Raw genomic sequence first — 12,416 nt, 5'->3', positions numbered from 1 at the left:
CCAGCATCTTTTGAACGAGTCTTCAGCCTCTGCTAAACGATTATTCAAATTATTTTCACCTAAAAAGCCATTATTTTTATTCAAGTAAAATCAAGATACTTTCATTCCCAAACTCTATAAATAGGACCTAGTACCCAGCCATTATTCACCTTTTGCTCTAAGTTCAGAAGCTGCAAATGCTAGGAGAGTGTGAGAGTTAAACACTTGGGTGGGAAAGTCATAAGCTTAATCATCTTTAGCTTATCAAACACTTTGGGAAGTAAGGTTCTTTAGTATTTCGGTTGTGGTTAGATTGGTTAGGGAATCCAAGTTCTTAAGCACATAAGTTGTGGTAAGCATATTTCTCAATGGTTTAGTCTTCCTATTCATTTTCATTTCTTCTTCTTCATAAGACTCACTCTTTCTCATATGGTTTTAGGAGTGTTCCAAAAGTCCCAACTCAGTCCATCATATCCCGGTAACTTTGGTAAGGAAAATAGGATAGAAACTATATGTGTATTGCTTATGTGTTATGTTATGAAATATGATATGTTATGAATGTGTATGTTTGTAGGCTTGGGCTTATGCCCTATTTGACTAACAAGACCCCAAAAAGATTATGGGCATATGCCTACTTAGCTAGTAGGACCCCACTAATCTCATGGGCATAAGCTTGTTTAGTCTATGGGACCCCAAGTAATAATGGCCATTATAATAAGTGTATGTATTAAGTGTTATGATATGTCTTTACGTTTATTATGAAATTTATGTTTATGACTATGTGTTAGATTTTCCTTGCTGGGAATTAGGCTCATTCCTTTATGTTTTATGTGCAGGAAAATAGCTTTAGAGGCGGTAAGATTCGTGACGCTTAGAGGATGTGTATCGATGGTGAATGGAGTCAAGGGGTCGAGCGTTATTCGATTCGAGGATGTAGTCTCATTTTATCTTTTATGGTTTTATATGTATTTTCCGCATTTCTTTTGTAATTCTTTTCATTTAAATCATGTTTTGTTTTTAAAGACAATGGGATCCCATATCCTTCTTAGTATTTATTTATAAGTAACTCTTATTTTACAAGTTACTCAATAAAATTATGGTATTTTCGTAAGAATGTAAGTTTATGTATAGTTTCGTTAATGGTCCAAAAAGTCTAGATTAGTGACGAACATACAATTCCTAAAAAAATTGCAAAAGAAATAACTAATGAAATTCCTCCAAAAACAATAATTTACATAAAAAAATTTTAGAGTAGTAAGAATGTGCTAACCTTCCAATAAGGTAACTGAAAAAATATGGATCGCTTTTTCCACATTTCTTTTGAATCATTTTTTTTCCTTTTCTTTGAAGTGGATTTTCCCCAAACATTCACAAAATCTTTAAGGTGTTCAGCAATTGTAGTCCCATTCATGATTCTTGGCGGATTTCTATGCTCAACTTCTCCATCAAACCAACTTCTTTTACTCTGAAATGGATGGTCTTCTTTAAGAAATTTCCGATGACCTCGATATGAAAACTTCCCACTATGTTTTAGCCACTCTGAATGAGTACCATAACCACATAGGGGACAACTGAAACATCCCTTATTTTAACAACCAGCAAGGTTCCCGTATGCTGGAAAATCTTGGATTGTCCACATCAAAATAGCCTGCAACTTGAAATTTGTATTGTCCAATGCATCATGAGCATCAACACCCTCATTCCATAATAATTTTCAAGTCCTCTACGAGGGGTTCTAAGTATATATCAATATCATTCCTAGGTTGTTTAGGTCCTGGAATTAACATTGATAATAAAATATTCTCTTGTTTCATGCACAACCATGGGGATAAGTTGTACATGACCAACAATACAGGCCAAACACTATACTTAGAACTTAAATTACTAAATGGGTTAAATCCATCTGTGGAAAGGCCAAGTCTAATATTTCTCTCTTCATTTGAAAATGATGGCCATTTATCATTGACTAGCTCCCATGCTGCTGAATCCACTGGGTGACGCATTTTTCCATCGCAACTTTTATTGTTGTGATGCCATCTTAATTCCTTTGAAATTATTTTAGACATGAACATCTGTTTCATCCTAGGGATTATAGGAAAGTACCTTAAAACTTTTGCTGGGACACCATGTCGAACCTTTTTAGTCAGCTTATCTGACATCCAGCGTGAAGTTCCACATGTTGGACATTCTTGCAAGTTTTCTTTATCTTTTCTAAACAAACAACAATCATTAACACACGCATGAATCTTTTCATATCCTAAATCAAATAATCGAAGAAATTTTCGAACCTCGTACATAGAATTGGGGATCATATTATCTAAAGGAAACATATCATTCAAAAGTCTTAACAATTCATCAAAACTTTTGTCAGACCATCCATTGGTAGTTTTAAGCTTATACAATGCAACAATTGACGATAACTTAGTATATTTAGTGCATTGTGGATATAATGGAGTGTCTGCATCTTCTATTTTTTCCATAAAAGTGTCATCATGACCTTCTAGATGACTTTCAAAATCACAACCATCAATATTTGTAGCCCTATACAAATTGTAAGAATCAAAGGTTTCCATTGTCTCTACATCATCATCTCTTGATAATTCTTCCCCATGATGAAACCAGATTTTGTATGTTGGATCAATCCCATAAATGACTAAGTGTTCTTACAAAATGTTAATACATTGGTGACTTAAGTTTCGACAAACTTTGCATGGACACAATAACTTTTCTGGATAACCAGCCAGCTTTTCTGACATTTCTACAAAATTCTTAGCGCCTTCTCTATACTCATCCGAGGCTCTACAATTCAAAGACAAGTTCATATTTATAATATATTAGTAACAAATATAGTAAGTTACTAATTTTACTAAGCTAGCACTAATTAAATCCCTAATTCTTATTACCTATTGAAGTGTAGCCAATTTTTATCCAACATGATCACCAACTTAGTTGTCTTGTTCTAACAAACAAAAAGCAAAATTTTGATAAGTCTATGTAATGGTAAATACAAAATTGTATCAACCAAAATATACTATATTATTTTATTTTTAAAATTACTTGATTTTGAGTTCAGAAATGAATTTAAGCTGTTTATTTAGTCTTATTGCTAAACTTAAGATAATTTTGGCATTTCCAATCCTCATCTCAAAGAAATATTTTTTTGATGAATAAGGTCATTGTATTGCTCTAACTTCCATGTACAAAACAAACCAAGTAATTCCAAATAAAGGGAACAGACTTGGAACAAAACATTAACAGTATCAGCTAAAGTAGTTAACTCCTATACAGTCAATCCCCTGTACACTCTCAGCTATAATCTATCCAGGAACTCTCTATCTTTACTTGAAGCTTTACATGGTAGTACACTAAGTAATCTCAATTTACACTCATTTTGGATCATACTCACTGTGTGATTATAGTGCCAGAGTTTCTGGTTTCAAAGGACATCATTCCTTGCCCTCCAAATATGATACACAGTAGCGGCAAGTATAGTCATCAGCATGCTCTTGTATATACTTGATGCCTTAGCATGGGAAATCCATTTCAGCAAGCGCACCAGATTAATGGATTGTGTATGCCAGTTGAGCCAATTTTTAATGGCACTGAGACACTTTCTGCTATACAGGCACTGGAAAAAAAGATGCTCAATGCATTCATCTGCTTCCCCACAAAGTAGGCATATCGAATCTAGAGATGAGTTGTATTTGATGATACGATCCTTTGTATTCAATCTCTCCCACATGACTAACCACATGATGAATCTATGTTTAGGAGTAATTAGTCTATCCCAAACAAACTTGTTCCAAGAAACTTTACTGCCAGGAACACTCATCAGCTCTAATCCTCTTTTGATACTATATTGCTGAGATAAGAAGGAGCCAAGTGAAACTTTATGCTTGAAACGTTCTTTCACAGCAACTATACGTTTCCAATACCAGCTGCAATCCAGAGGGCAAGAATAATCCCACCAACTCCTGTTTGCTATGTAAACACTATTAATCCATTTGACAAATAGATTATCTTTTTTCTTGGCAATATCCCAAACATATTTCCCTATGGCAGCCTCATTCCAATCAAGAATTCGTCTAAAGCCTAAGCCCCCTGCTGTTTTTGATAAACAGAGGTGATCCCATGCAATTAGGCCATGACTATGAGTATCCGAGGACCCTTTCCAAAGGAAAGATCGACAGAGTGCTTCAACATCTCTAAGTAATTTTTTGGGTAAAATCATAAGCTGTGCCCAGTAAGAATGGATGGAGATTAGAACTGAATTAATCAACGTAGCTCTCCCCATATAAGAAAGGTTCCTGGTACTCCATAGCCGAATTTTTCCAGTCATTTTCTCAAGGATACTGGTACATTCAGCTGCAGAAATCTTCTTAGAGAAAATTGGTATGCCAAGATAACGGAATGGAAGATAACTGCGAGTATAGCTAGATGTTTCAAGTACCCGATTCACATCAGATTCAAGCATGCCATGACAGTAAACCGCAGACTTAGATGCATTAGGACATAAACCTGAAGTTTTAGAGAATAGCTTCAAACCTCTCAGCATCAAAATGATTGAAGGATAGTCTCCATGACAAAAAAGCAAGAGGTCATCCGCAAAACACAAATGATTCAGCTTTAATGTGGAGCATCAGTCATGATATTTAAAGCTTGGCCAAGACCCCACCTTAGTCAATATCCTAGAGAAATACTCCATATCAAGTACAAACAACAAGGGGGAAATAGGATCCCCTTGTCTTAGACCTCTCCTTGCTGCAAAGAATCCATGAAGAGATCCATTAAGTAGTAATGAAAACTTAGGAGTGCTAATGCAAGTCAAAACCAGTTCAGTAAACTTTTGGGGAAACCCAAAGGCTTTGAGCATCTCTTCTATGAAGCTTCACTCAATGGTATCATATGCTTTCCTTAAGTCTATTTTGATCATGCAACTAGGTTTACAATTTCTCTGCCCATACAGTCTCACCAAATCGTGACAAACCATAATGTTGTGAGCAATATATCGTCCATGAACAAACCCCCCCTGATTTTCGGCAATTAAGTCAGGTAGAATTCTCCGCAATCTCGAACAGATCATTTTTTATGCAGCTTTATAGATGACATTGCAGCAAGATATAGGGCGGAAATCACTGACATTGCGTGGGCAACTACTCTTTGGAATGATGGTGATTGTGGTAGCATTGATTTCCTTAAGGAGTCTTCCTGTGTTCAAAAAAGACAGCACTGCTTTTTCAACTTCAGCTCCTACTAGGTTCCAGTTATCTTGATAGAAACTGCTACCAAAGCCATCGGGACCTGGAGACTTCAGTCCTGGAATAGCAAAGATTGCCTCCTTTACTTCTTGAACTGTATAATCTGCTTGGAGAATACTTATGTGGCTATCTGTGATTTTTGGTCCAATATCAATAATACTTTGATTTACCGAGATTCTTTGATGCATTTGAGAGCCTAACAGTTGCTGGAAAAAGTGCAGAAATGCATGTTGGACACTATCTGGTGTATCACACCAATTACCCTGAGCATCTTCTATGGAAGAGACACGATTATGTATTCTCCTTGCCCTCAAGGAAGCATGAAATATGGCTGTATTATCATCTCCATTTTTAGCCCAAGTAATTTTAGCTTTTTGGGCTAAAAAAAGAGAATATGCTTTAGACATCTTAATAAACTTCTCCCTGGCTGTTTGTTCCTCTAACAGGAGGTGACTGTTAAGAGGATCATTATTAATTCTGCCCTGCAACTCCAGTAATGCGTTCTTGGCTTCAATTGCTTGCTGTTGCAGCTCACTAAAACCCTCCTTATTAATACTCTTGAGAACCTGCTTCAATCTCTTCAATTTCGTGGTCAGTTTAAACATCTCAGTTCCTACAACTCCTTCATTCCAGCTTTGAGCTACTTTTGCATCAAAATTTTCTGCACCTTTCCACATACTAAAGTACCTAAAAGGCTTTTTCCCACAAACAACATCTTGGTGTAAGGAAACTAAGATGGGGCTGTGATCAAAAATACCTTCAGGTAAGAAGACTGCCTCAGAAAAAGGAAAGGAATCAGCCCATGTAGAATTGACCAAGGCACGATCAATCTTAGAACATACTCTGAATTCTGGCTGTTGCTTATTATTCCAGGTGAAGAAAGCACCAGAGAATTTTAAGTCCTCTAGCTGACAATAATCCACACATTCTCTAAATTCTTGAGTAGGGGCTTTAGTACTTCTTCTTCCAACTCTTTCATTAGAAACCAAGATATCGTTGAAGTCTCCAACTAGTAACCACGGCCCTTGCACTTGAGCTGAGACTTCTTTTAAATCCTCCCATAGCTTCTTCCTTTTGCTGTCTTCATTGAACCCATACACTATTGTAATGCTAAACCGTGCCTTGCATTGCTTAGAATGACCAATACCATGGATCATTTGATCAGAACATAATCGAATATCCAAATCAAAAATACTTGGCTGCCATGCTACGACTATTCTTCCTTTGTCCAACCATGGATTATTATTCGTAAAACACAAATTCTGAAATAAGCGAGAATATAAAGTACCCATGCTATTATTCTTTATTTTCGTTTCGAGGAGACTAACTAGACCAACTTTTTTTGAAAAAATCAACTGTTTGATTTCATTGTGCTTGTGTTGGCTATTAATCCCTCTCACATTTCAGCAAAGAATCCTATCCATTGGAAGTAGAGGGACCTCCCCCCTCTCTAGTAATACTATTAAAAACCTCTTCCTCCTGATTGTCCAACATATCAAACCGATTTGCCACTTCTGTAACAGCAGGTTTCTCATTTGTTGATACTTTTTTCCTCTTTTCTACTTTCTGAAACCCTTCCTCATCCACTATAGATGACTTCTGCTTCACCTCATTCTGTTGCTTCTTGGGAATCCATTTCTATTTCACTGTGTCCTTCCCTTCCTGTTTCTTCCTGCAATTGTTGGTTTCATGCCCCAGACCCGAGCATGTGTAACATACTAATGGTAACCATTCATACTTCACCTCTAATTCAACATCATGATTAAATTCATCTATGAAAGAAACCGTAACAGGAAAATCTTGACCAAGGCTTACCTCAATCAAAATTCTCGGATACATCAGCCTATCTCGATGCTTGGTGACGTTGTCAACTTGCAAAGGGGTGCCTATCTGGCCAACAATCTTGAACAAGGACTTTTCCCCCCAATACTTGATATCCAAACCCTTTAGTTGTATCCAGGTGGGAACACTGGTAATATCATCCTTGGTGAAGTCATCAATCGGATTCCATGGTTTCATGACCACTGGCTTCCGGTCAAAAAACACATAGCCACCTTGAAGAACTCTGTCTCATTGTTCCATATTCTGGAATCGGATAATGAAAATGCCACGAGCTATCATTCCCACTTTAACTACTGCATCTTGCCACATCCTTCTTGCAAAGCCATCAAGAACATGAAGAGGTAGATTAGCTCCCATAACAAAGCAGACAATTGAGGGTTGCCAGTAGCTCACTTCCTCCTCAATGTCATCAAAATCAATCTTCACTTTAGATTTGGGGCTCTGTTCATGTTGTCCCTCTAGATCAACCTTCTCTTGAATCGACCCAGTAAACCGAGAGTCCAGGTTCTGAACAATGTTAGATCTAAAAACTGGAGGAGGAGTCTTCGCCCCCATGCTCACATTTTGGGCCACACGATTCGAATGAGATAGCCAGTCCGAAAAATTCTGGCGTATCTCACCACGATTCCTGTAATTCTCCTCCGTATCTGCAGGGGAAAGAATCTCCTCAGCCCCCAGCTTCATATCACCAACTTCCTCATCAATTTCCGATTCTTTCACTCCCAGAATCACATCCATAGATCGTGTCTTGATGATCCTATCAGAAAATGAAGGACCCTTTTTCTTTGATTTCACTTTCGATTTAGTCTTTCCAGCTACTTTCGCTCATTTCGCCATGGCTCCAGTGGAACACCGAAGGAGAGAGAGAGAGAGGGAAAAACTGTCACGTAAAAATTTTGATGAACTTTCCTTATTGAATCTCAAAGAAATATTATATATATTTATATTTATATATATATATTTGATATAAATGTATATTTATATTTATATATATATATATTTGAATAAGAGGATTTCATTGAAGGCTATGTAATGACCCAACTACTCTAGACTTTTGGACCATTAACAAAAATTATACATGAACACTAATCCTTAATAAAACTTACAAGTGAAAATACCATAAATTTATTAAGAAACTTGTAAAAATAAAAGTTAAACTTACATAAAATTCGAGTTAGGATATGGGATCCCATTGTTTTAAAATCAAAACAAGACAATTAAAAAGAGATTTACATAATAAAATGCGGAAAAAAAATACATGTAAAAACCATAAGAAACAAAACTACATCCTCGAATCGAAACGCTCGGCTCTTAAATCCATTCCGCCTCAATACACATTCTCCAAGCTTCCAAGAACCTTTCCCGCCACTAAGACTATTTTCCTGCACACATAAACAAAAAGGAGTGAGCCTAATGCCCAGCAAGGAAAATCAAACACATAGTCCATGTACATAAATTTCATAAAAAAACATAAAAACATAACATAACACTTATATCACATACATACTATAATGGCCATTATTACTTGGGGTCCTATAGACTAAACAAGTCATATGCCCATTAGATTAGTGGGGTCTTACTAGCTAAGCAAGTCATATGCCCATAATCTATTTGGGGCTTGTTAGTCATATGGGTCATATGCCTAAGCCTACAAACATACTTAACATAACATATTTCATAACATAAAAATCATAAGATAACATATAAAAACATATAACATATAAATTATATCATATTTTCCTTACCAAAATACCGAGATATGAGGACACAGTTGGGACTTTGGAACACTCCTAAAAACCATTTATTACAGGGTGAGTAAATTGAAGAAAAGGGATGAAAAGAATGGAAGGACTATACCATTGAGAAAATACTTACCCAAAACTTATGTGCAAGTTCTTAGATTTCCTAACTAAAATAAAGAATAAGGTTAGAAGGCTGAGTAGAAGACTATGAGAACTTAAATAAAATAATACCAATGAACTAGAGTGTGGGAATACCTTGAAGACTTGTAAGACCAATCTAAACCTTGAACCGAAATGTTATAAGACCTTACTTCCCAAGTGTTTGATAAGCTTATGATTCCCAACCCAAGTGTTTACACTCTCACACTCACCTAGCAACTTGCAGCCTCTGAACTTAGAGTAATAGATGAATAATGGCTAGGTACTAGGTCCTATTTATAGAGTTTAGGAATGAAAAGATCTCATTTAACTTGAATAAAAATAATGGCTTTTTAAGTGAAAATAATTTGAATTATCGTTCAGCAGAGGCTGAAGACTCGTTCAGAAAGGTGCTGGACTTATCAAGAGGTTGAAGGTTTGAATGGGAAACGATTTTGAAAACTTTCAAAATGTGCTGAGAGGGGCGATATATCGCCCCCTGTAGGCGATATATCGCCTGGGCTAGTATGCCCGAGGCAATCGTGCAACGTTTCATGTTTTTCGTATCTTCGTGCTGTGATATATCGCCCCCTATAGCTGCGATATATCGGCATACGCTGATTATTTAAACACGAAATTACAGATTTTTAGCTTAATTTGAATTGAGTAAACAGCCTTGACTAAGCCCTTTTTCGTTTTCAAAGCTGCTGACAGACCTTAGAGCATTCAAATTTTTACCCTTAATAAATTTAATCCTCAAAATACTTAATCATTAATAACCCATACATAACATGTGCTATTATCTAATTGGTTCTTATCTAAACCTTATAATATAATAAATATTACCCTCAATATCAGTCATATTAATCAAACCTTAGGTTAAAATTAATATTCTTAAACTATAGGTTAAACTTAGAAAATCTACAAGTACTACTATGAGTGTCCAAATAAATCCCGGTCTGAACCAAAAATCTATAGTCATAACAATAATACTACTATCTAACTTAGCTAAGTAAAGTTCTTGGACTTTACAATTCTCCCCTACTAAAAAGAATTTCTTCCTCAAAATTTACTTACCAAATAATTCCGGATACCGGCTTTGCATGCCCTCCTCCAACTCCCACGTTGCCTCTCGTTCAGAACTATTACTCCATAGGACTTTTACTATAGGAAGGCTCTTGGACCGTAACTGCTTCATCCCCCTATCCAGGATGCTAACCGGTCGTTCCTCGTAACTTAAGTCTTTCTGGAGTGCTATCGTATCGTACTTGAGGATGTGAGATGGGTTTGACACATATTTGCGTAGCATCGAGATATGGAACACGTTGTGACTATCGGCTAGTGCTGGTGGTAGGGCTAGTCTATACGCAACTGCTCCTACTTTGTCCAATATATCAAAAGGACCTATGAATCGGGGACTAAGCTTGCCTTTCTTGCCAAACCGCTTGACACCTTTCATAGGAGATATCTTCAAGAAGACTTGATCTCTGACTTGGAATTCCACATCGCGTCGCTTGGCATCCGCATAGCTTTTCTGACGGCTTTGAGCAGCAAGCATACGCTATCTAATAAGCGTTACTGCTTCTTGAGCTTGTCTAACAGCTTCGGGTCGTAGAAGCTGCCTTTCTCCTACCTCGTCCCAGTGCAACGGTGATCGACACCTTCTTTCATATAGCAACTCATAAGGTGCCATCCCGATCGTTGACTGGTAGCTGTTGTTGTACGAGAACTCGATCAACGGCAAGTACTTATTCCATGATCCTCCGAAATCAAGTACACACGCGTGTAGCATTTCTTCTAAAATCTGAATCGTACACTCGGACTGCCTATCTGTCTGAGGATGAAAAGCTGTACTAAGACTTAACTTAGTACCCATAGCTTGCTATAAACTTCCCCAAAATCTCGATGTAAACACCGACCCTCTATCTGATACTATTGTCTCGGGGATTCCATGCAACCGTACTATCTCTTGGATGTAGATGTCTGCGTATTGGTCTGCCGTGTATGAAGTCTTAACAGGCAGGAAATGAGCTGACTTGGTTAATCTATCTATTACTATCCAAGCGGAATCATGCTGCTTATTCGTCCATGGAAAACCCGTCACGAAGTCCATAGCTATATCGTCCCACTTCCATTCTGGTACGCTAAGCGGTTGCAATAAACCTGCAGGCCGCTGATGCTCTGCTTTCACTTGCTAGCATATAAGACACTTAGATACATACTCTGCTATGTCCTTCTTCATCCCTGGCCACCAATAGATTGCCTTGATGTCATGAGTCATCTTGGTAGACCCTGGGTGAACTGAGTACAGGGTACTATGTGCTTCTTCCAGAATCGTCTTCTTAATACCTTGATCATTTGGCACGTATACCCGATCCTTATATCTCAATAAACCTTGGCTAGAGATTGAGAAATCTGTAGCTTTGCCTTCTCTGACTGCACCCATATGTGCTGCTAGTGTGTCGTCATATACCTGGCCATTTCATATATCTTCTAGTATATTCGATTGGATAGACAAGTTAGCCAGCTTGCCTACAACTACTTCTATTCTGGCACTAATAAGCTCCTGCTGTAGCGGCTTTTCTATTCCAGATAAAGCTGCTAAATTTCCATAACTTTTCCTACTAAGCGCATCGGCAACTACGTTTGCCTTTCCTGGGTGGTATAGGATTTCGCAGTCGTAATCCTTTACTAACTCCAACCACCTGCGCTGCCTCATGTTGAGCTCCTTTTGAGTAAAGAAGTACTTTAAACTCTTGTGGTCCATATAAATCTCGCACCGTTCTCCGTAAAGATAATGGCGCCAGATTTTTAATGCAAAGACCACCGCTGCCAACTCCATATCGTGAGTTGGATAGCGCTGCTCGTACTCCTTCAATTTTCGTGAGGCGTAGGCTATCACCTTGTCATTTTGCATTAGCACGCAACCCAATCCTTGTTTTGATGCATCGCAATAGACTACGAACTTATCGTTGGGTGTTGGTACACTAAGTACTGGTGCTGAGCAAAGCTTATCCTTGAGCAACTGGAAGCTTTCTTCACACTTATCATTCAAGTTAAATCTCTATTGTTTTCGGGTCAGGTTGGTAAGTGGAGTGGCTATCTTAGAAAAGCCCTCTACAAACTTCTTATAATAACCTGCTAACCCTAGAAATCTTCTTACTTCAGATGCGTTCTTTGGTCTGGGCCAATCCTTCACGGCCTCTACCTTTGATGGGTTTACTGCAACTCCATCTTTCGATATAATGTGCCCGAGGAACGCCACTTGCCAAAGCCAAAACTCGCATTTGTTGAACTTGGCGTAGAGTTGATGTTCCTTCAATCGCGTCAAAATCAACCTCAAATGTTCCTCTTGCTCTACTTCATCCTTGGAGTATATCAAAATGTCATCGATGAACGCAATGATGAATTTATCTAAGTAATCCTTGAAGACCCTATTCATTAAGTCCATAAACGC

General features: G+C 37.7%; 1 protein-coding gene across 1 annotated transcript; it reads right to left on the bottom strand.

Moving 5' to 3' along the window:
• Positions 1-3,415: 3,415 nt before the first annotated feature.
• On the bottom strand, positions 3,416-4,534 carry LOC133831814 (uncharacterized). Its single transcript, XM_062262225.1, has one exon. It carries the CDS (start codon positions 4,532-4,534, stop codon positions 3,416-3,418), a length of 1,119 nt encoding a protein of 372 aa, XP_062118209.1.
• Between the last annotated feature and the right edge of the window lie 7,882 nt (positions 4,535-12,416).

This window comes from Humulus lupulus, chromosome 4, assembly GCF_963169125.1.
Source record: "Humulus lupulus chromosome 4, drHumLupu1.1, whole genome shotgun sequence".
Lineage (NCBI taxonomy): Eukaryota > Viridiplantae > Streptophyta > Magnoliopsida > Rosales > Cannabaceae > Humulus > Humulus lupulus.
This window is presented reverse-complemented; position numbering and strand designations above follow the sequence as displayed.